The sequence below is a fragment of the Andrena cerasifolii genome, chromosome 15 (genome assembly GCF_050908995.1).
Source record: "Andrena cerasifolii isolate SP2316 chromosome 15, iyAndCera1_principal, whole genome shotgun sequence".
Classification (NCBI taxonomy): domain Eukaryota; kingdom Metazoa; phylum Arthropoda; class Insecta; order Hymenoptera; family Andrenidae; genus Andrena; species Andrena cerasifolii.
In genome coordinates this window covers 3,356,412-3,381,584 of record NC_135132.1, presented here as the reverse complement: position 1 = coordinate 3,381,584, position 25,173 = coordinate 3,356,412, and the positions used below count along the sequence as shown (strand labels likewise).

The 25,173-nt window shown below is 35.0% G+C and overlaps 3 protein-coding genes across 3 annotated transcripts; all 3 read right to left on the bottom strand.

Annotated features, from left to right (window-relative positions):
- Positions 1 to 2,157: 2,157 nt before the first annotated feature.
- Positions 2,158 to 6,242, bottom strand: LOC143377210 (protein Rae1-like). The gene is made up of 7 exons (XM_076828263.1): positions 6,113 to 6,242; positions 5,631 to 6,032; positions 5,383 to 5,556; positions 4,782 to 4,853; positions 4,438 to 4,719; positions 4,030 to 4,224; positions 2,158 to 3,023 (listed from the first exon to the last, which is right to left on the bottom strand). Exons 2-7 carry the CDS (start codon positions 5,886 to 5,888, stop codon positions 2,937 to 2,939), a joined length of 1,068 nt encoding a protein of 355 aa, XP_076684378.1. The 5' UTR covers positions 5,889 to 6,032; positions 6,113 to 6,242; the 3' UTR covers positions 2,158 to 2,936.
- A 652-nt stretch (positions 6,243 to 6,894) lies between these two features.
- On the bottom strand, positions 6,895 to 8,977 carry LOC143377059 (cuticle protein 19; the record flags this gene model as incomplete). Its single annotated transcript, XM_076827970.1, has 2 exons — positions 6,895 to 7,872; positions 8,714 to 8,977. Coding segments are annotated over 2 exons (534 nt in total), but the record flags the coding sequence as incomplete, so codon positions are not given.
- Positions 8,978 to 16,238: 7,261 nt separating this feature from the next.
- On the bottom strand, positions 16,239 to 22,923 carry Bonsai (28S ribosomal protein S15, mitochondrial). The gene is made up of 4 exons (XM_076828283.1): positions 22,552 to 22,923; positions 20,751 to 20,884; positions 17,388 to 17,583; positions 16,239 to 16,571 (listed from the first exon to the last, which is right to left on the bottom strand). Exons 1-4 carry the CDS (start codon positions 22,782 to 22,784, stop codon positions 16,319 to 16,321), a joined length of 816 nt encoding a protein of 271 aa, XP_076684398.1. The 5' UTR covers positions 22,785 to 22,923; the 3' UTR covers positions 16,239 to 16,318.
- Positions 22,924 to 25,173: the final 2,250 nt, after the last annotated feature.

The following is a 25,173-nucleotide window of genomic DNA, read 5'->3' as shown; positions in this document are numbered from 1 at the left end:
TCAACATAAGTAAGTTCTACGTTAAGATGTATAACTAAAATGTGGCTTTATATATATTTACAGATAATTGAAGCAGAAGATGATGCAGAGTGATCTATGTCAGACTATATACGCACAAATTTTCAGGTAGGGTTTTGCATATTCAATGATCTTAACATATGAGCATGTGTGACAATTTATAAATAATTAATAAATGTGTCTTATTTTTCAGTGAACGATGCAGACGAAGAGAATTATTTCAACAGCTGAAAGAGAAAGTAATCCTGTTACATGAGCAAATAAAATAACCACATTTTATCTATAGAATACACAATATAATATTTATTTGTTATTTAAATAAAATATAAAAATAATTTTTTTCTTATGTACTGTACACAAAGTACTATACATATAAAATACATATAGATCGGCAATGCAGTGCGCATGGTTTCATTTCGTAGTTGTTAAACTTACGTAGAATTTATCCCTAATAATCAACAAATAAATATAAATAAAGTACACTCGCTGAGCTGGTTTGCGCTATTCCGAGTATTCCAAGTATATATTTTTACTTCTAACATCACTCGATAGGCTGCAGTGCGCCATAAACACGTGGACGTGTGACGAAGATAGATCAGAATTTATAATTTATAGGGATTTCCTTACTTTGTCTTTATTTTTAGCACCCGTGACAGTTAACTTCAAAACAGTAAAAAAATTACGCCAAGTACATGAATTATCTTTCTAAAAAGAAGTGAGATCCCCATATAAAAACTTTAAAAAAAGTAAAAAAATTACGCCAAGTACATGGACTATCTTTGTAAAAAGAAGTGAGATCCCCATAAAAAAACTTCAAAAAAGTAAAAAAATTACGCCAAGTACATGAAACAAATAAATCACAAAAAAGGAAGATAATAATATAAATCGCAAAAAAAATATATCTGCTTAATATTATTTAATAATACATTTTTTCTTTTTATAAATAGCCATTGTTATAATTGGCGCAAATTTTTTGTATATCATTAATTTTGTAAAGCTATTAATTTACGACAATGTTTTTAAATTGGATCCGTTTTGATTGGTTAATTAAAGCACCGTTAGAAAACGCAGTTAGAAAGCACCTTTATGTACTTGCAGCTCATTTTGATTTCACATCTTTTGTTACATTGTATATTTTCTTTTTTTTCTGATTTATATTATTATCTTCTATTTTTTCTTCTATTTTTTTGCGATTTATATTATTATCTTCTATTTTTTTGCGATTTATATTATTATCTTCTTTTTTTGTGATTTATTTGTTTCATGTACTTGCCGTAATTTTTTTACTTTTTTGAAGTTTTTTTATGGGGATGTACAATGACGGACGACGATCCCTGCCGAATGATTCCGAGAGTCGACGAATCGACGAACGAAACATGTGTTTGTTCATCGTTGTGCGTGCAACGCGTATACGTATTATGTTTGACGAAAAAATTCCTTGGAGAATCAGAATCAGAAGAAAAACCATATCGTAACTGACAGATCCATGAGACGATATTACGATATCTCTGTTATGCGAGGACCGATTTTATTGAAATTGGTCTTATTCGAAAGCTTATATGCGGTTTACATAAGAAAAATGCCTTTAAATTTAGAAAATATTGCAGGCGTGATGAGATATTAAGGAAATAAGTTTCAGGTTAGGTTGGAATGGCTCCGAGTAAAGGTACACGGTAGCGACAGTCGACATATACAGGGTGTCTTTCCTGTACTTGGCGTCGAGACGCTACCGCGTCTCTAGATCAAGAACAGATTAGAGACACACAAGCCTAAATACCGAGGGAGAGAGAACGAAACATTTCACGACGTTATAATCCTCACACGCCCGCAAAAGAAAAGGAAGAAAACAAAAAAATGATAACGTATGGTTGTACACTATTAGTATTAATAATTATATTATCTAATTCTTAATCGATAGTGATTGATCATTAATTAATATCGTTTTAATATAAATCATTCGAGAAATGTGATGTTGAGAGAAAAGGAAGCCGTGTATCTCGCACTTTATTTCCTTCTACTTCTTCTTCTGTGTCCTGTTGAGGGACAGCGCAACGTCCACTCGAAACTTCCTTTCTCATCGAATCCTCCACGAAAAAGCACTTCCGCTCCGGACGAGGCGAGTAGAACATTTTTCCAGGGAACGAGAAACGGATGTTTATTTTTTGTATACACATCGAATGGGACAATATATATATACGTTTGGAGAAGCATAGATATATACAGCAGGACTCTTTTTCGCGATATCGTTAGGGAACTTTATTGCTTAGAAATTCGCAGAATAAACTAAATGTTGCATTTCTTATAAATCGAGTGCGTTCATTTTTTTTCTCTCGCCGAATCTTTCGCCGAAACAGATCTCTGCGCTCGTTCTTTCTCCGCCTCTTCTATCATTTAAAAGACTTCCTATCGTTCGGAAAATTCGCTGCAATCCCGAACTGTATTCCTAAGCACCGAGAGAAGGAATCCATTTATCCTTACCAGACCCGAGATCGAACCTCACGTTTATTTGAAACAGAGAGAGGAGGAGAAAGGCCAGAAAGAGCAGCTTGATTTGCGCGATTTGGAATTTTTACTGGAATTATTTTTTTACATTTCTACCATCTGCGAAAGCGAGAGCGAGACGTTTCCTCCGCATGTATATACGAACTTTGTAACGAAGTAATAAAAAGCGAAGAGAAGCGAAACACGGAGAAGATTGTAAACTACAGGCTGTAATATATATGTATATATACATCAAAAACTAATTACAATTTATTATGACAAAGTACAATCGGAAAAAGCCTTCACTCGTACAACTGAACGGATAGGAAAATGGTCACTGATTAGCCCGCGTGGGCCGCGGCGTCAGTAATTGAATTTCTAAAAACTGTATCACGGGATTTCGAAGATCTTAGAGTAGCTAGAACGTTCCTATCGTTTCACGACGTAGCTTTAGGCTTTAGTTCCTCGAAACACGGTCTAAGGAATATGGAGTTCTTCTTCGCTGGATTATAATACTCGTGACCCTGTAACGTTAATCATTGTTGTAATTAATAAGAAGTTCTCTTTTCAATGTTGAAATACAATCCTGAAGGAAATATTGGTTTAAAACGCTAGCAGCAGGGGGAGTTCCCCTAGTAGCGGACGGCTCTTCTCAAGAAAGAGATAATATTAAATCGATCTCAGCTGCGCACACAGGACTGCAACACGTCGAAACCTAATTCTTGTGTTTTCTACCCCCTTTACGGTTTACGCGGAATAATCGCTTGGTAGCGTTTCAAATATCACAGATGTGGCTGATGTCCGGTATTAGGTGCCGTTCGGCGTTAAGGGAACTCCCCTGTGTCTCTACAATTACCAATGATATCAGTGCCGTCTTATCATTGTCGGGGGCCCTGGGGCGAGTTCCATATGTCGCCCTCTAAATTCTTCTAAATTAAATAATATAAAAAATACCGCGTTAACACGCGAAATGAATAAGCATTAAAATAATTAACTAAATAAGATTATACGTAAGGTCCATTTCACGCAAAAAGAGCCTCATTTTGAAATCTAAATTTTGAAGTATTCGTTATTTTCTTTCCGTCACAGTTCGAGGACCCATTTCCACTTTTCAGCTTTTACAACCCTAGTTTTTTAATTTTCCAATTTTCGGACCCCCCTGAACTCGGGGCCCCTGAGGAGGCTACCTCTTTCGCCTCCAGGTTAAGATGGCACTGATGTATATACATTAAGGTGCGATTTCATGCTGACGCTCGACGCTCGTTTTGAACGTCAAAACCAGGCAAGTGATCGGTCCACGTGACTTTCAGCATCAAGCGGGAAAGCTAAGTTCACTCTGACTTGTTTTAACTCGCTCGTTCGTTGGTTGAGCGTCGGTCACGTGATTAGTCTTGACGGTCAAAACTAGCGTCGAGCAGCATGAAAATGCACCTTTAAACTCATTCGAGACTCGCAAGAATTATAAACAGTATAAGTTCTGATTCTGAGCACTGCGATCAAAGCAGTACACGAATAGTAAAGCGACGTTACCTTTGACCAATCATAAGACACAGCGTACGCAAAGATCTGTCCATTGTGATTGAAGCAGCAGCGCGTGATTGGTTGCTCCATAGCCTCGGAGGACTTCAGTTTGGTCCTCGAGTCCTTATCCCAGAATCCAAACGTGCCATCGCCTCCTACGGTGGCAACTGTGCCATGGACTGGGTGGAATGCAATGTCGTTAACCTGAAGATACAAAAGTGAATTAGTCAAGTGTCTACACGACTGAAGATACTTTACATTTAGGCCTGATCCACACTATCGATCCGGTCTCGATCAAAATCGCATCCGTGAGCGTCCACACTATCAAGCCGCGCGAGTGTGGACGCTTAGGGATGTGAATTTGATCGAGACCGGTCCGTGACTGGACCGACAATGTGGATCTGGCCTTATACTCACCGCGTAAATGTCTTGATACCCGTTTGGTGTTCCGTTCACTCTGTGGCACTTGAAGGTGAAGTTCTCTTTCGCGCTCAAGTTCAAATGGTGGATGGCCACTCGACCCTCTGTACTGCCAATAGCGAAGCCAGCGGGAACTTTCTTCTTGTCTCTGAAGATCGCGACGCACCGATACTGATACTTCAGGTTCAGTTCCACTGTTTTGTACTCCCTCGGGCTGCCTTCCAACTGGTAAACTGTCAGTCCACGGCCTGCAGTCCCTACTACTGCCATCGGATAATCCTGTCGAAGTTTAAACAAATTAGTCGATGCATTAATCATAATGCAAAGCAAAGTGTACTTACAACGTCTGCGCAGTAACATCGTTCAATCAAATTCAGAGTCATCGCTGGCTTGGGGCTCCGCAAATCCCAAAACTGCAATACATTCGATTATTAGACTTAGTGTTACTTAGTTTAACCTAGGAACGTGAAAAATTTCGAGGGTACATTGTTCTCATGACGTAGGTGCACACTAAGGAAGAGTTTTTGGAAATTCCGTCCTCAAAGGGGTGAAACGGGGTAAAATGTATTTTCCCGGATTCCTCAAAAACTCTTAGGCCCGATTAGATATCAACTTGGTTTTTCCCTCGAAAGGTTACCGACATAAATGCCTAAAAACCGATTTCAGGATTTTGCCCTAATCAACCCGTAATGGAGTGAAAAGGGGTAAAATTTATTTTCTCGGATTCCTTAATATCACTTAATCCCGATTAGATATCAACTTGGTTTTTACTTCGAAAGGTTACCCACACAAATGCCTAAAACCCAATTTCCAGATTTTTCCGTAACCAACCCCTAAGGAGGTGAAATGTGTATTTTCACGGATTCCTCAAAAGCTCTTAGACCCAAAGTGAAGCGCAGGTGTATTTTGCTAGTGTACTATAGGCGATGAACTGAGACGTACTCTTAACGTTTTATCCCACGAACCCGTCATAAGGCACGAGTACGTGCTCGCCTTGATCCAGTGGCACGTTTTGATGGGTGCGTCGTGCGCCGCGACTTGAATGCTTTGGTTCAAAGCCAGGTCCCAGCATTTCACTGTTTTGTCGCAGGACGCTATGAAGACTTTGGTCCCATCCTGGAAAATGAAATTACACATTGCTCAAAGTGGCCCCAAAAGAATTGTCTATCGCAGAAGATTGTGAAACTTGCATCGTGCCAGCAGAGGTCCAGAACAGGCGCCACCGAGGTATGCATAAATCTGGGGACTGTTTTGCCAGACTGCTCGACTTCCCAGCAACGGACCTTGCAGTCCCATGATCCGGCAACCAGGAAATTTTGTGGGTTAGAGGCGGGACTGAACGCGAGGCTGGTGATGGAATCGTCGGGGGGAGAGACGACCTCGAAGTCCTGCATTGGATTGGAAGAAGAGCCTGTGCCAGTTCGTAAGCCGCCGGTCTGACTGAACATGTTTGGTAGACCTTGCCTGGGTAATTCTTATTCGATACGAGACAATCGAAACGTAATCTCGCACACTGCAGTTGCGATGAAGAAAGAACCTTCTCAGGTGTGCATTTTATTTGCCTGTCGAGTAATACTAAGGAGTACCGTGGTCTGAAATAGAGGAAGTTAGTTAATATCGAACGTTGCGTTTACGAAAGAATAAATTGCGTATGATGGATGATTGTACTGACCTAAATGTGTTTTGACGTCATTCGGGGTATATGGAAATTGAACAGTCGCTATATAGGTGAAAAAGTATTATTTAGCGAGCTGTATTAATACCGTCAGTTATTGTTTGTTCAAACCACCGCTAAGGTTATGTTTCACTTGTCGATAAATGACGCTGTAACCGCCTGGCGGTGAAATTTGTGAACTGAGCGGTAGGTACGTTTTGATCAGAAAATTCGGGAAAGGTAACAGAAGCACGGAATGAGCGAGGAGGTGGCACGGCCGCCAAAAGCCCGCCAATTTTCAAATATTTGATTTGGTAGCAGGAGGAGATTCGTGATTTTAACGGTTATTAATTAATTATGAGAGTAACGGTGGTAAATACTACGTAGGGAAGTGGTTAAGGGTTTACTTTAAGCTTCAAGTTGAAACTCCTTGTACTGTTTCTAGAACTCTTAATAACTAATTAATTATAAACAGAACAGTTGCGAATATCGTGCAGGAAGGTAGTCAAGGTTGTGTTATTTAAGACGCCGCTTTAAATGTACAATAATTAATTGCAGGTAATCGATCAATATTTCCCGTAATAGCTCAATTCGTTGCGAAGAAAATTGTGTGCAAGAACACGTGAAATATTTGTTCATTTATTTGCAATCCGAGGGCGTAGGCCTCTTCGATGGACACTGGCGAGCATTATGCAATTGATTTTGATAACAAATTTGATTATTTATTCCTTGAAAAAGATGTTGGAACATTTGACAACGGGGTAAAACAGAATTCCCTCTATGCGGCAGTTGACGCTGCGCGCTACCTTTCGGAAGACAATTCTACCACAGACCAGGTGTAGGATAGACTTATCATCCAATGTAATTTTCAACAGGCTTCAAAAAGGAGGTTATAGATTCGACCTGTATGTATTTTTTTGATGTGTTTCCCCGCATAACTCCTCAGCATATGGACCGATTTTGATGATCTTTTTCTTTATTCGAAAGAGGGTGATGCTGATCATACCCTCTGATATTACACCACTAGTTTGAGGACACCTTGCACAATAACTAAGGAATATAATATAATTCGAAATTCTGTCAGGACTATTGATTGTGGACTTGATAGGCGAAGGGATGTTGTGCGCACATACGTTATTAAAATTCTGTAACTACGTTCATGATGCATACTGTAATGTATAATAACATTTTTGGAGCATGTTTTCCGGACTTAATAATTGAAGAAAATATAAAAGAAGAATATTAAGTTTTTTTCAAAGTGCCCAAGTGTCTTTAATTCTTTATGCACCCGTTATGTAAAGTACTTTATTCCCTTGCTTACACGAATAAAAATAGTTCCATTAGTTCTATAATAGAAGATGAAATACGATTTACATACTTTTTCTAATATTGAAATTAGTAGTGCTATTCTTTTATAATAAGACGTATAATGTTATGTTTTTTTCCAAGGATAAATTTATGTAGTTTAAAGGAGATCTAGAAATGTCTCAGATAGCAGGTTGCCCCTTTTAGTGGGGGTGTGGAACAATTGCTGCTGGTAAAAACGCTTTCAAATTAATGTCTTCTTTCGCCTTTCTCGGCGGCTCGTTCCTTGTAACGACAGCGTTGAATCCCTTATGATCATCTGCTGTATAAGTAACTGTTCTAATTGACCCATCTGCTTCCACCACGGAGTATTCACCCTTGACAGCATCACCATCCCTTTCTTCCCAAGCTGATTTCGAATCACCTGTGTATCCGTCTAGGACGCCATAATTGAATGAATATTTTGGATATGCCTGCAAACACATACAATTTTTATATTCACTCCTATCTATCAATTTTCTATTGGTAAAGGAATCTACCACCGCGGGAACGGTGGCGCTAGTGTAGCATAACAAATATGGACGACGCAAGTATGTACTCCACAGAATTCGCGCTCAACATTCGCTACGTTTGCGCCCGAAGCGCGCGAACAGTCACCCCTCACGGGTAAGAGCCAGTCGGACACGCGTGGTGACGCCATGACTGGTGACTGCTTTGCGCGTTTCGGCCGTCTCCGGCGTTCAGGAGTCTCGGGCCGATAGAAATTAATGCTGACCCGACGTATCCGACGCGGACACGGGCGAATCGGGTGAATCGAAAGATTCGCGATATACTCGCCCGTTGCAGAGCTCTGATGTAAATATTTATTGGTTATCTTGGATTTATTTTCGTACTAAATGATTATCAACTATTTATCAGAATATATTTTTCCGTCATACAGTACAGACGTACTTTTTTTTGTGTTCCTCTCCAATCCTTGATCATTTCAGTATTTGAATTCCCCCAAAGTATACATATAGCTATACGTACAATTTGTTAGCCTTGTTCATTCATGAACAAAAAGTATCGAAATTTGTTTTGACATTTATTTTTAAATAAAAGGTTCCAATTATTTCATTGCGATGATATATCAGAAGGTAAGCGAACATTTGGCATGTTTCAGTAAAAACTTCTTTTAATCACTTCGTATACGTAGTTATTAGTGAGATATTAGTAGCAAGAGTAATTTGAAGAATGTAAAAAGAAGAAATGTATGGTAAAACCAATTTTGTATGTATCTCTATAGAAAACTTTTAGAGATTCCAAATTACATACCGTATTCTCTGTTCCTTTTTGACTTCTTATGTCGGTGGCGACAACAGCTGACGATGTTTTAAAAATGGGCGGAGCTATGTATACCAAGGACGACGTTCTCGGCAGTGGTCGGTATAAAATTGGTGACGAGACCCTCACGTATGTTGGCAGCGCTGGTTCTACTCTACTTCCGATTGATTTGAGAGCGCAAGCTATTGGCACTGATACACCATCCACAGAAATCGCATCGATTGGTGCGCAAGGAAATCTCCTGAAGATGAAATATTAGGTTATATTCACTTTTTATTATCCACGAGTCATTGAAAGTTTGCCACACTCTTTTATCTTCCTTAACGTCTGAACGCTCATGGGTGTGCCTCATTATTAATTACATTACAAAGATGACAGTTACTCTGCACGTTATGCTTAAAAATATGCCAGATGTTGCAGATACAGTTCCTTAATAAAACGAATCGATTGAATTTAACGTTGCTTGATTCCCTTTCCTTGTGGAAGTTAAAAAGTTAATGTTTACCGCATTGTGCCAACGATGTGTAGATGGCGCACGAAGAAATATGATAATAGTAAGATTACACATTAGTAAGATCTCGATATTTTCTCAAATTCAATTGAGTAATAATTCATTATTCATAAATCATTTGTCACAGAAGTATTCCAAATAGTTTGGTTTCAAAATTGCGTAGCATAATAAATAATTGAATACTTCAGTGTGCATTAACCCTTTAACGCCCCGACCCTTGAATCGTTAGTTAAAAATTGTGAGACTGGTATATATGGTGTATCTTGTTATTTTGAAATGGAAAGCATACATTTTTTTTATATATTTAACAATCAACAATAAATTTAAGAGAGTGCTTGATTTTCTGAACCGAAAACATTGAAATCTACTTTACCATCAGGAAAACTACGGATGGTTGTTAACAGAAGTTAAATATAAACAGGCGATAGAATTTTACGCACTTTTAAACTGGGAGTTGAAGGTTTAATACATTTCGAAAATAAATAGTATTCTGCAATTTATGTAATAAATAAAAAATGGTCTAAACAACGAAAATTTTAATTTTCATATGGTTTAATATGTGTAAATACATGTGTGTACATATATAATATTTTACTTGTCATAAAATTCAAATTTGCCGAAATCTATAGTCAGGAGCACGTGTTTTCGTAAATTAGTCAAAATCTAAGTTTACGAAAGTGCGATAGTACTTATGTAATCTTACTGTTGAAGAACACCGGCGATGGTCAACTTCAAAAAACAGCATAGAATCATAATCTGTAAGAAAAAAGCATATTAAACATTTAACACGTAATGTATTTTTATCTACTAATTTTAAAATTACAAAGTAAATCTATACTGTTTTATTCGTTGTATTCGTTTGGTTACAAATAATACACACGTATTGTCCTGTAATAAGAAACATCGCTCTGCTTTAAAGTATAAGGACTAGATGTATTTTTTTTTTAAACAGTAAACAGAACATGCTCCTAGAGTATATCTTTTTGTAAATATAAAAATACAATGGCAACTTTAATATTTTATGTAGAACCATATTTTTGTTTTAATAAATCACATTTTGTTTACATATTACACGAACTAATTTTTCAGACATTTAATAGAATGTTCAAACTGAAACTTCTTCAGTAACTGCTATTAAATGAAATATTTCAATTCATGTCTATCCTTTCTCACAATATTAGTTTCTTCATCTTATTTAGCAACAATACGTTCTTGTTATTAATACCAAAAACCTCTATCCTTCAATTATGAAAATAATCGCAAACATTACATAATCTTAATTCTCATATAAGAAAGTTTTATTTGAGAAAATAAGAAAGTTATTACATACAATGATAATCGAATTTTTGAATTGTTATCAGAGATATAAATAATTCATACTACACTTTAAATACTAGTACTATAACAAATTATATACATATTGTAACAAATTGCACTGAATAAAAATTGGAGGACATTCAAAAGTACGTTTAGAAATCCCCTTTCAATTACATGGAGATGTAACTTATTGAAATGGTGACAGTTAACGCTAGGTGTCACTGCGCATGCGTGCACCAGATTCTCATTGCACAACGCATCTGCCAGCTCTCATAAGGAGTGCCCGTGCAAATTCTTAACTAACATATACATATGTACGCGTAGGTGCTGCAGTCAGCGGTTCTCGAGCAAAATTTCCAAACCTACTAAAATGTCTGAAGACAGGAAATAAGTTTAGGGAAAGTGAAATGGAAGCACATTATAGGCAAAAATGAAAATAGAAAATCATAAATTGCTTTTAAGAAACTAGGAAGAACGTTAATATTTATACAAAGCCATATGAAATTTAAGATGGAGATTCTGTTTAATTAAATTCAAGTAGTCAAGTGCAATTAAAATGCAGAGATATTACATCAAAGTCGCGGTATAGAAGAACTTATAGAAGAAGTTTCTTAATAATTACATCATATTTCTTATCACAATCCTCTATTTTATTTGAAGTAGGTACATTAAAGAAATTTTGAAAGCATTCAGGAGCTGTTATTTGTGTTCCCCACTGATTGCAAACCACTACATATGTATATTGAGCAATCTTACTTTCAACGAGTAACCACAAATGGAAACACGAAATAAGAACTATAAGAAGTGACTGGTACATTTACAGTTTCATTAAGTTCTGCGTCTGTTGCTTTCTAAAAATGCAAATCACATAATCGTTAAGTGTCGATTATGGATATTGCAAGGTATCAAAATCACTTGAGGTTTAACAATTTTGTAATATATTTTGCTTTTTGTTAACATAAAGCTCAAGTAACCAGAATATTTACACAATTGTCAACTATGAGATCATATGATTCTTACGATTCAATTCTTTAACTTATATCATTGAAAAATGCAAAATAAAATTTTTAAAGGTGTAGGTAAGAGAGTCCATTGCAATGAACTGCTTTTTGAATGTCACTATGCAAAACAAAATTAATAGAAATGTTTTGAAAAAGTTAAAATTTTTAGAGTTTTGAGTACCTACAGTTAATTATGATTAAGCATAATAAAAGTAATTTTTCTATTTTGTTGTTTATAATATTACTTTCCCCACTTTTTTCTTTTTCCCGCGTTTATGTATCTTTGTGCAATAAAGACGCTTAATAATAATAATATAAAGTTTTTGTTATTGTGTAGTTTAGTTACATATCTTTTTTTTTAGTATCTTCATTCTTTAGTAATTTCAACAATTTCGATAAAATAAATTCTTCGCTACAAGTAACCATATATGAATTAGTGATAAGAGAATTATCTGTTTTTGTTTAAATTTTTAATTTGCTATTTAACCCTTTAGCGTCCGCACCTAGATCCCGTTGAAGGAAATATATCCCGTTTTCTTTTCATCGTTAAAAGTGGCCTGAATTTATATATTTTTATAAAAATTTTTTTTTAATTATTTACACTATAATAGGTCGAAACACGACAAGAATGAAAAATTATAGAAATAAATGGTCTAAGGAATATTTATGCACATTATTTAAAGACCGCCGAACATATTATCCGAAATTAATAAAAACAAATATAAAAAGCAAATACATATTCTCCAATCTACTGCTTTCGAATCACTGAGATTTTAATTTTAATACATAAATTTCGTTTCTCTAAACTATTAGAAATGACTTACTCACAGTAGGAATGTATTAGAAATTTAGTACATGTTTTAGAAATATAATTTTTACGTTTTAGAACTTCAACGTTTTAGGAATTAAAAATATATTGAAAATTAGATAAACGTATTAGAAATATATTAGAAATTGGATAACATTTAGGTTTTAGAATATCTGTCATACTGACCCTGTCGACTACAGATTTTGAAATCTGTGACTTCATTTTGTGATGAGTGGAAAAATCAGAAATGGTTTAAGATCTACGAAAGATCCTACAGAATTCCTCTTGATTTCTCACTTATGAATGGTCCTTACAAATGATAAATCATATTTTCCGCTTCGCACAAAAAGTTGCAATACTGGTTGATTGGGGGCCAATAACGATCGCGTAAGTTGCAAATAGTCGTCGCAATTATATTCACATGCACACTTATGAATGGAACTTAAACGATTGTTTAAGAAGATCTAGCGAAACTTTCACGGCGGCCCTCTTAAGAATAGGACATCAGCATCCAGCTCATCTTTATATACGACCTATACAGGGTGGTCGTAATAGTGATTAAATCTATGTTTATGTGATTAATTCCTTGATTGAGGGACTATTAACAAACAGTATTTAAGGACTAAATTGTTCATTACACAAAAATATAGGCTAAATTTGTTTTCAAAAGAAAAATCTTATAGTTTCTTAATTTTTAATTATATATATAAACAATATGAGGAATGCCTGTATATTTTTAAGCTGCATAAATTATTGACCTTTTATCGATAAATGTTTTAATGATCCGTGATATTGATTTATTCTATGTAAATAATTTATATAGTTTTAGGGTTTTCATTTATTTTAATTATTGAACGACTTTTGTATAATTAAGAAATTAAGTAGGTAGTCGTTGATATGATTAAAAAAAAGGTCATAAAATAGGTCCTAATTTTCCAATGATTTTTCAAATTAAGTAGAATACTTACAGATTACAAATTTATAAAGGGATGACGCGTGTGACTTCGTAATTGAAAGTAATAAGAGAGCGGAAACAAAGTTACGCCCCATAATCATCTTATAAGTCCACTTATATATTGTTAATGATAATATGGTTCTAGTTTTTGTCTCGTTCTTTTTTATCTATTTGGAAATTGATGTCCACGACATTTGAATTTAAATTTATCATATCATGTGATAATACCATATGTAGGTATCATATGACATATGATAGTACCATATAGGTACTATGTACCATATGATATTATCATATAGGTACTATGTACCACATGATAATATCATATAGGCACTATGTACCACATGATAATATCATATAGGCACTATGTACCACATGATAATATCATATAGGCACTATGTACCACATGATAATATCATATAGGCACTATGTACCACATGATAATATCATATAGGTACTATGTACCATATGATAATATCATATAGGTACTATGTACCACATGATAATATCATATAGGCACTATGTACCACATGATAATATCATATATGTACTATGTACCATATGATAATATCATATAGGTACTATGTACCACATGATAATATCATATATGTACTATGTACCATATGATAATATCATATAGGTACTATGTACCATATAATATCATATGTAGGTTGGCGGTGTCATGATATCTATGTACGTATGATATAATATGTACTTTTCTTAAAATAATTACTTTTATAATCTAAGACTCCAACTTTTTTGCAATCCATCCGATGCGAATTTCGTTTTAAATATATTGTAGTAACCGTTAGATTATCATATGCGAAAAAGTTTATGATTTCTTACACATACCCATAACATTGAAATGCCTTTCACTTTGATCTATATATTATGTTATATTATTACAATTAAAATAATCCATTGTATAGGCAAATTTCCTCTTATTATATATGTAAATCAATTTTGTCTTTACCAATCAATAAGATGATTCAATTGACTGATAGGTCTACAGGCTATTTTTAGACTAAATAAATGTTACCAACTTTACTTGATATAATAAGATAAATATATTACATATAATAATATATTTATTCCACATATGGTAAAACTATGTAACTCTTACGAATACCATAGTGCAATATATTTTTATTATTATTATTACCGCGAATGTTTTGCGATATTTTGCTTAATATTCTTTCTGTTACTTATACTTTTTGTACTAGGACCTGTGCGGAAAAACGTGACAAGAGAAACGACAGAAATGTAGAGTTTCCTTGGTTCATGAATTAAATATCTTGTAACGCGTAAAGATTGAACGTTCTCAATTTTCATCACCCGGTATATAAAGGAACGTTCACTTACATTTTTTGGGCCTTTCTTGGTACAACGAGGGATGCGTGATGCGCAGCCGTGGGAACGTCATCGCCAGTTGAACCTAACTACATATGGAGGGTTCAGGAGCCAATCAGTGTAAGTCCATTAGCATTAAAACCGTGATAAATAAAGTTTTCACAAATTAGTTGTAAAAAAAAATTACAATGCTAGGTAAGATGTAAAAAACGATTTTTTTGTAAGATAACATACAAATGAATTTAACTGCAATGAAAGAAAAGAAACTCACCGTGGTTTTTTAGAAGAAATTAGATTGACTCAAAGAATTGAGACTAATGTTAAATGCCCACTGAAAAATTTGAATAAGTTCTCGTTATTCTTTAACTCGAATTCACTATTTACAGCAAATTTGGAAGTATATATTTTAAAAATTTACATTTATAATGTCACAAATTTAATATTTATAATGAAAATACACGTTAATAAACATGCGCATTAAATTATAACAATTTTTTAAAGTTTTCATTTCACGTTTTCATCATCATAATCAGATAAATTTTGTTAATTTTTAGGTAAATATTCAGATTGACTATCAGAAAAAGGGTGATTTTCTGATAACGAAGAAATGCGTATTTTCATTTCTTTCACTCATGGTGTAAGGAAGACGATGTAAATTATTCTTTAAGTAACAAGCAACAAACCATAAACTTGACACGACTTAAAGCGACTTACACTGATTGTCTTATGAATAACTAGCTTTACTTCTCGTCTTCGCCCGAAATTTAGATTCTGATTTTATATAATAAACTTTTTTTTTACATTTTTTACGAAAATGGACACATTCATCTCGCACAAGTCGCCAAAAATTCCTTCTCACAAACATTATTTCTATGCCAAATGAGTACTTGCTTCGGCAGTACATATACTTTTTTCGTGCAAAAATCACGCGAAAAAAATCAGGATTTCAACTTTAAATAGCCGCCATTTTGTTTTAAATAAATGTTTCGGAAAATTCTCTCCGTCAACCTGAGGATACATTAATATACTAACGAAATCTTTTTTGTTTTTTGATTTTAGATAATCTGGTTCCGAATGGCAGTGCTCACCGCAAAACCAAATTTTTAAAAATGCTTCTTGGATGTCGCATGTTATTTTATTATAAACGTAAATATTTTTCTACGAAAAAATTACCAAATGTTCTTTAAATGTTGCTCTTTTAAGCGCAAAAAGATTTGTAAAAATATACGCTTCCGCTTCTTCAAAAAAAATTCACAAATATTCGCCTGTTTTCGGTCGGCTGACTAGGTACAACCCCTAAATGAAAATCGTGGGCGTAAGTGGAATTCGCCCCTAAGTAGTCTCCTATTCCGGAGCGCCAAGTGCTCGGTTGCGAAAGTTGCCACGTCCTATGTAAGCAAAAAATGGTAGTAGGGATGATTTTGTATCAACCAAACCGAACACAACTGTAGTTACCGTTCAGTCACCTCATTATCAATATACAAAGACATACTTTGAAAACACTATTCTCGTTTAAATATACAAAGTATCTAAGTAGTCGAAACATTATATTAAAAACAATGAAATTACAGACGAAGGTATTCCTATAAGTTTATTATTAGTAGCGTTTCGTAAAGTGAATAAAGACACACGTATGTACACAAAGATGCTTTATTTAAAGTTTTGATAGCTCCTCCGCTTTTTTTCGTGCCGCCTCGATTTCCTCTTTTGTCACTGTTGGTTCTAAACCATATTCGAGTTCTTCCTTGAAAATATATTCCAGTTTCTCTGCTTTTTCGCGATAGAAAACTTTTTGCTGTTCTTGCAGTTCAGCTTTATAGGCATTCAGTTTTCCGTTAATGATGTCGTCGCAGCGTTGTTGCGTCAAGATTCTCAACGAGTCTTTTCGGGATACCATGCCAGGTTTTCTGTAATTGATTAAAAAATTAATAATATAAACAATTCGGTTTGCCACGAAAAATAGCATGTTTCGTCTGTCGCTGCGAAAACTAGCACGTTTGAGCGGTTTGCCACGAAAAATAGCATGTTTACCCCGCGTTCGCAATTCCCCCACTCTCCCTTACTTAAATTATGTAGATTAAAATTGTCATATGTGTTGTCTTTTGGAGATTACATGGAATTATTATTTATTAAACACTATTTTCAACGATTGAATTTTTTTAAACTGACCACGCGCTGAAACGTGATAGTTTCTGCAGACTGCAAAATAATCTAAAACATGCTATTCTTCGTGGCTAAACCGGATAATATGTTAGTTTTCGCCGTAAATTCCCAAATGTGCTATTTTTCGTGGCGAAACGTAAGAAAATTGAAACGTGCTACTTTTCGTAACGCACGTTGAGATATATATAGAAATATATATATATTTTCAATTTACGTTTCAATTTACGTTTCAATTTATATATATAATTATGCAGAACAGCTTAATAATGACCGCTAATGTATATAATTATTTTCATATTATATATTTATATTAAACAGATAAATAAACGAAAAATGTTTACAATTGATTTTTCACTGTTTCTTTTATTCGTTACCTTTATTGGCTTTATATAATTAATTATTTATTCCTGAACATAAGAATCTCCAAGTTACTGTAAATATAAAGAACGAGGAAATAGCATTCATTTGTTTGGATCGTGTCAAAATTAATGAAGAATTATAGCGGTCATCAAGTTATTCAACGTATTAGGTGCGTATCGAAGATCTGAAGAATATCGTACGCTGGAACAGGTTTGTAAACGAGGTTCAGAGATTCGAGGATCCATTCAAATCGCCTGTAATCCCAATTGCGTAATAATCTAAGCTGCTTCTTTCTTCTGTCGATTAATTCTATTAAGAACACTTTTGCAACTTTGTTCCTTGGATGCTCTTTCATATATTCCTGAATGTCCGATATTTCACTTGTCATTGCTGCAACTGAAACAGTTTATTTGTTGGTACAATCTCTTATAAAATGTATCTGTACAAAATATTCCGAACCACGTCGAAACTGGATATAAAATAAAGAGTTCGCATTATATTCAACTAACTAATGTCATCAGTTAGTTCATATTAGAATTATTTAGTGATCCTCTAGGCAGTGATCGGAACAACGTGTATCGTCGCTGATTGGTTGCCGCGATTTTGGAGCAAAAGCGGAAGTAGACAGAGAAAGAAACTGTAGAAAAGAAAGAGACAAGGTCTGTGAAGACAGCACCCCCAAATTCGATTTTAAAAAAAAAAACTCAACGGCATTCGTTTGTGCATCGTATGCCCACGTTTGCCCATAAAAAATTTTCGTTTGCCCAACCTTCAAAAAAAAATTTTCATCAGCACCCCCATGAAAACATTTTAATGATTTGACGGTGGGAAATGATTGTCCATCGTTTGCCCACGTTTGCCCATACAAAATTTTTTTTTGCCCACCCTTCAAAAAAAAAATTATGGCAAAAAAAAAAATTTTCATCAGCACCCCCATGAAAACATTTTAATGATTTGACGGTGGGAAATGACTGTCCATCGTTTGCCCACGTTTGCCCATAAAAAAATTTTTTTTGCCCACCCTCCAAAAAATAGTTATGAAGAAAATAAAAAATTTGTCTTCATCACCCATCATGAATGCATTTCAATTTTTTAATAGAAGGATACGAATGTACCCGACCTGGCCACGTTTGCCCACTCTCAGATTTCATTTGCCCACCCTCCAGAATTTAAATAAAAAATAAGAACCGCGAAAAAATGAGTATAGATGAAGCGATCGCGTTGAAGTTCGATTATTCTCGAAAATATTATCAAAATCGTTCTTTCAACGGTGCAGTTCGGTAGTTTACATGTAGAAGAGATTTGCCCATCCATTAATTTCGTATCCCCACCCTCCAGAATCGAATTATTAATGAAGATAGCCAAGAAGTGCGGTACCCGTTGAAGCGATCGCGTTAAAGTTCGATTTTTCTGGAAAATATTATCGAAATCGTTCTTTCAACGATGCATATCGTTTGTCCCGATGTATTTCTGATAAGCTGTCACCAAATACACTAAACTCTTACGTTAAAAACAAACATTGAAATTGGCTAACAAATATGAAAAACATTTCAAAATTCCAGTGGAAGAAGAAGAAAAAGAAATACTGAATAGCATTAATGTTTCTAACAAAAGTATACTAGAATTCGCGAATTCTAGTCCAAATAAAATAAATAATATACTGCCGCAATTATATTTCGATATTACATTGTCTGAGGGGCAATGGATAAATATTAATCAGAGACAATGACCACCTTTAAGTGGAATTTTGATCAAAATTTACCCACTTTTAAAAAAAAATTGAAAAAAGATTGCTTTACATTAATTACTCATTACATTTTGAAAGAAATTTGACGTTCCACTATTCTTCCACGAGTATCCACGAAAAGTTTTTTATTGTCTAACCTATTTGTGCCGACAGGAAAAGCACAACTACCTGGTTCGAAATACTAACCCGAATAATCGGACAGAGTGTTTCGCCAGAGTGATCGTTTATGGCGATAATGTCCCGGGAATCGACCGTGGATAACGGTACACGCGCGTATTACAATGCAATATCAAAATATAATTGCGGCAGTATATTATTTATTTTATTCGGACTAGAATTCGCGAATTCTAGTATTACTTTCGTTAGAAACATTAATGCTATCCACTATTTCTTTTTCCTCTTCTTCCACTGGAATTTTGAAATATTTTTCATATTTGTTAGCCAATTTCAATGTTTGATTTTAACGTAAGAGTTTAGTGAATTTGGTGACAACTTATCAGACATGTTTACAAATGCGTAGTTACTTTCGTTCGATGACGACACGCAGCGCTAATACCCTAAAGGGCCGCAGCGCCGAGTGCCACTGCCGAAACGTAAACAAATGTCTGCGATACTCTCGAATTGTTTCCAACGACGCACGAAAGTCAGTCAGTCGGTCTACAGAGCTCGGACACAGCTCTTGCAAGATCGTGCGTTCATTTACGGCTTGTGAAGTAACTGTGAGATTATATTATTTTCCGTTGTGCGACATCATTGCGGGAATTAGTGAAAAATGACTAGAAAATCACTGATACACTCTGGTGTTATTCTGCACGTGCTGCAGATGTGTGGAAAGTGTGAAGTATTCGATGAGCGGTACAAATTGAAGTGTCGTTCGAATAAAGTGAGAAAGAAGTGTGTGCAACATTTTTTGGATAACATGTCACCGGACACCTTAAACCTTTACGGTAAGTACAATTGATTTTGATAATTCATTCGGGAAATAAACGAACAGAAAGGTATTCGGTTCAACAGGTACCGCACTTCTTGGCTATCTTTTTTAATAATTCGATTCTGGAGGGTGGGCATGCGAAATTAATGCATGGGCAAATCTCTTCTATATCTAAACTAACGGACTGCACCGTTGAAAGAACGATTTTGATAATATTTTCGAGAATAATCGAACTTTAACGCGATCGCTTCATCTATACCCATTTTTTCGCGGTTTTTATTTTTTATTTAAATTCTGGAGGGTGGGCAAATTTTTTATTTTGTTCGTAACTTTTTTTTGGAGGGTGGGCAAAAAAATTTTTTTATGGGCAAACGTGGGCAAACGATGAACAAACGAATGCCGTTGAGTTTTTCCAAAAATTCGAATTTGGGGGTGCTATCTTCACAGACCTAAAGAGACCACATTTGCGTTTTACCCGCACAATTCGATAGCCCGCGATTAAACGGACGAAGGAGCCGCGTAAATTATTTAAAACAGAAGGTTCCAATAATGAAGCAATTAATTTTCGAATTGAATCTGAACACGTTCATATCATATAAAACAATGTTTCACGCTAAGGCGAACAAAATGCGCTGAGCTTTAGAAGTTATGTGGGGTGGACAAGTTATGTGAATCACCCTGTATAATTGTTACCTAGTATACTTGGAGCTTACATATTTAATTGAGTTGAAGTAATTCGAAGTCACGGAAAATTTAACCATTATACACTATAAACAAACGTGGAATTAATAGTAACATAATATAAAAAGCGAGTTGTTACAAAATTACAAAAAATTATGCATACATTGAAAATACTATAGAACTATTGAATAAAAAGAAACTTACTACGGGATTCAGTAGAACCTCGATCAGAGGCATGCCTTTTCACAAGACTCATTATTTTCTCCCTTTTTACACTTCTGGTTTCTCGCAATGGTTGAAATTTCAAACTGAACATCTTCTTTACAAGATCGCTCGCACTGGACCATACAAATGACAGGTTAATTAAATATTTACATTCCTTTTCATAATAAAATATGTAATAGTAACGGATGACAAAAATATACGAATAAATAATGAACATGATAGCATATTCATTGGGAACTATGCAGGCATAATCAATTAGATGATATTGTTTTAGAGAACATTAAATGAGAAAACCCTTCTTTTGAATAGTCTTGTTTGTAGGAGTTTTTTTGTAGGAGTAATCACTTTCGTGTATGTCGGGTTATCAAGTTTCAACCCCCATACTTTTGCCAAGGGAAATTCCGAAGCAGAAAATTCAAAAAATTATGGAACTCTGTAAATATACATATTCCTACAGGGGATGTCCCGAGTACAACGCAATTTTGTTTGCTGCCCACATTCACTCTAAGGGGGTGAAATGAACCCGAGAAAATTCTTTTTTTTTTATTTTGTGTTATAACTGTAAGAACTATAATTTACCAAATGATAGTCCTAATTAAAAGATGCAACTTTGTCCTGAATACTTTTTTCTATCTCCTACAATTCGCGAATAATAATACAAAATAGAACAATTTTCACGGGTCAATTGCACCCTCTTGGAGTGAATTTGGGCAGCAAACAAAATTGCATTGTACTCAGGAGGCCATCCCCTATATACTTACAGTTTCATATTTTTTTGAATTTCCGGGTTCGAGATCTTCCCTTGTCAAAAGTATGGGGGTTGAAACTTGGTAACCTGACATACATGAAAATAGTTACCCCTACGAAAGAAACTCATAGGACCTTTTGTGTAGAGAATTCCCTAAGCTATAAATTTCATAACCATTTTTGTCGTAAAAATGTTAGATAACGAGATATTCGCGAAAAACTTTTTTTTTATTTTTTATTGTTTATAATGACCAAATATAGGCCCATACCAAAATTTAGCTTGCTGGCATTTATTCCGTAGATTTGGCGAAAAGTAGAATCGCGAAAATTCCCAAAATCAGCGATTCTCAACCTTACTTTGCGATCTTTAAGCGTTTATAACTCAGAGCAACGTTAACCGATTTTTATGAAATTTTAGACACGTATACAACTTACTTCAATGTACAAACGGATTTTTTGAATTTTCATTACAGGCTCACAAAAAAAAGTTGAAAAAACGACCTTTTCTATTTTTTTTGCTATTCCGGTCAAGTGTATTTTTTTTAAAACGATGAATCACGTCACTTAACAAACTAATTCTTCTAGCTTCTAAAAAGAAACTCAAATCGTTTGGATTAATTTTAATAAAGTTATGCGATTTTAAATAGTGTACGATTATGGCTGTGAGCCACTGTAGAAGCTTTCTGCTTTATATATTAAGATAAATTTAATATCATGTGTTTGTGCAATATAATTGTATGAAAATGTGTGGAATGGACCCCCTAACATCTTATGGATTAAAATCAAATTCACTTGTACTGTCAGGAACTTACATTCAGCTAATATCGATTCATCGATACTTGGTTTATTTAAGAACTACTGTAATCTCTAACTCTTGAATGATTCAAATATTCAAGAACGTATTAGAAATTTTTTCAATGTGGAACAGTTTTTGAATTCATGTTTATATGACCTGGTTTTATCGTTTTAAGATTTGGTCACCTATTTCGGCGACACCCTGTATACTGATATGTTAAAAGCAAAATTTACTTACTCTTCCAATTCCTTGGAATTTTCATAGTAAAGTCGAGTGTCAGTGGGTTTTACATCTACTTGTAGTCCCAAATCACCGGTTTGTCTAACATCGAATTGGGGGACCCTCGGTGGTCGAGTCCATTTGATTTTATGATCATAAACTGATGCAGCATTCCGGCTCACATAACCTCCAAACCGATAAATGTTATTTATCCTTGTGTCTACTAATATACACTTCTTAGCTAAATTCATCCCGGTTAAAAAGGAACTTTAAAGGGAGCGAAATTAATTAAACTGAGTTTGTAACGAGAGAAATGTTAAGAAATAAGCAGTTTTGAAGGATTCGAGTATCGCAACAGGTCCACATAAACATGAGTCGGTAAAACAGATAATGTATGTACCGATACTTGCATAATGACGAGTTCTCATTATACGCGAATTTTGTAATGCAATGAAAACATTCAGCTTACAATTCATACAGTGTAAACGCAGCCCAATTGTTAAGTTCCTGAGGATTTATTGTTAAAATATAAATAAGGTTTGCAAAAGAAAGTAGTTGAAACCTGTGATAGTATTGAATTTTTTTATTTCTTTTTCTCTTTTATTTTCATTGTTACATATAACTTGTATTACAACCTTCAGAATGTTCATTACTTAATTTTAAGATATATAGTGTAACTAATGGCATACTCTGCTAAATCATTTTATATGTGACTTGTGTATGTTAGAATTACATAGATATTGCTAAATAGAAAGAATTTTGGTTATAACACATCACATAGAAACACGTATGGTGTTGCGCTGACTTTTAGGGTTCTAAATTCTTCATGGGAAATTGGAACGCGGGTTCATGCCCGTGGAGCGCTAAAGCACTCTGCTCGCAGAACGCTTAAATTATAATAAAACTGTAAAGAACAGGAACAATTTAAGCTTTCAAAAAATCTCGAAATTTTTTCAAACACTTTGGACTTATGGTAACTTCACTTTTACTTCCCCTTTCTTAGTGATCCTCTAGAGAGTGATCGGAACAACGTGTATTGTCGCTGATTGGTTGCCGCGATTTTGAAGCAAAAACGGAAGTAGACAGAGAAAGAAACTGTAAAAAAAGAAAGAGACAGAAATACTGATAGAGAGAGATAGATGTTTATTTCCAGTTTTGCTCCAAGATGGCTGCAGTTATACCGATTACTCCCTAGAGGATCACTACCCTTTCTATTACATTCGTGTAGTCTGATTCAAACTTCGCGCCTCTAAAGTTTACGCTACACGTTGTTAGGTTTGAGGGCGGGAGTCGTAACAGTGATAAAATTAATTTAAGAATTTGTAACACTGTCGAACACTATGCTTATCAACCCGATGGTGTAAGGATATAATATCATGATCAACCCCACTCCTGCCTCCCGGGACACGCTTCGAAAAACGGCATTCCCATCTATGATACCAGAGTCTGTGACCAACCACAGCACCATGTGACCGTAGCTGTTCTGTCGATAGTAGAATCTTTTAAATTTCTGACTTCTCTTCCAACAAATTTTCTTCAACTTTTACACTCATATTAATGCTAATGCGAAAACGATACTAAAGCTAATACACTCCTCACATTAATTAAAGGATCATCTCTAGGAACCCGAAAAGTAGAGACTAGTTCAGATAGTCATAACTCCGACAAAAATAGTCGTATCGATATTTTGAAAATATGGTTTGAAACCGTGGAATCCCTACTTTCAGCTGTTTTTCAGAGTTTAGCTACATTGCTTTTCGGCAAAGTTATATCGATATAAAGAGCACTTGGTCCATTTTAAATAAATTTCTGCAACTTGCGAAACTTCTCCGGGGAGTATGAATTTTTTTACACAAAATCCATTTATACTGGTCAAAAGCGGCTACTTTCCTGTGTGAAAAGAGAGTAATAAATTTCTTTTGCGATTTTTTTTGACCGAGTTATTCAACGTTGAAGCAAAAACAGTTTTATTTTTTGTTTACTTTAGTTGCTTCGAGCAAGTGAAGGAATCATCGTAGAGCATTCATGAAAAAGCAATAGAAAGATCAGTCTTTCCACTTTAAGACGCATCTGTGACTTCTTCGATTCGGTTAAAATTTCGGCCTATGATGTCCTTTCGAAAATATGCTTAAAACTTGCACAAATTCCATTTTTTCTTCAACTCGCTGTATCTCCGCGAGGAATGACCGGAACATCAATGTTTTAAGCTCATTTTAAAGCGGAGAGTCTCCCGATTCTTTTGAGTTCCGCCGGAACCCATTGTGATAATTATTTACCTGTGGCCTTTAAGTTCGAAGAATAGGCTATGTTTTATCACGTAAAATATGATTAATCTGTGTAAAAAACTATATATATTTACATAAAAAAGTCATGACTCCGGCCGGCTCGCGATGGATAGTACGCGACGCGACCGCTAGGTGGTGACCGGGCCGAGCGCTTCTCGCAGGAAGGATACAGCAGTAGATAAATATAAGAAGGCCGAAGAACGCCAAGTACTTTAAGCTAATTCCTAATAATTTCACTCATGTAGTTTTTAAATCGAATGAAGGGGAGTGATTGTCTTTCATGTGTGTACCTGTTTGCCCATATGCAAATACTGTACCATTATATCCATCCAAAACTTGTTCCAATAATGGACTA

Coding starts and splice junctions, on each gene's coding strand:
- Bonsai (XM_076828283.1), bottom strand. CDS start 22,784: ATGAATTTAGCTAAGAAGTGTATATTAGTAGACACAAGGATAAATAAC. Junction 20,885..22,551: donor AATTCCAAGGAATTGGAAGA/GTAAGTAAATTT, acceptor TGTATGGTCCAG/TGCGAGCGATCTTGTAAAGA. Junction 16,572..17,387: donor GTTTACAAACCTGTTCCAGC/GTACGATATTCT, acceptor AATCAATTACAG/AAAACCTGGCATGGTATCCC.
- LOC143377210 (XM_076828263.1), bottom strand. CDS start 5,888: ATGTTCAGTCAGACCGGCGGCTTACGAACTGGCACAGGCTCTTCTTCC. Junction 4,720..4,781: donor GATGTTACTGCGCAGACGTT/GTAAGTACACTT, acceptor AAACTTCGACAG/GATTATCCGATGGCAGTAGT. Junction 3,024..4,029: donor TGTCTTATGATTGGTCAAAG/GTAACGTCGCTT, acceptor TTAACGTTACAG/GGTCACGAGTATTATAATCC.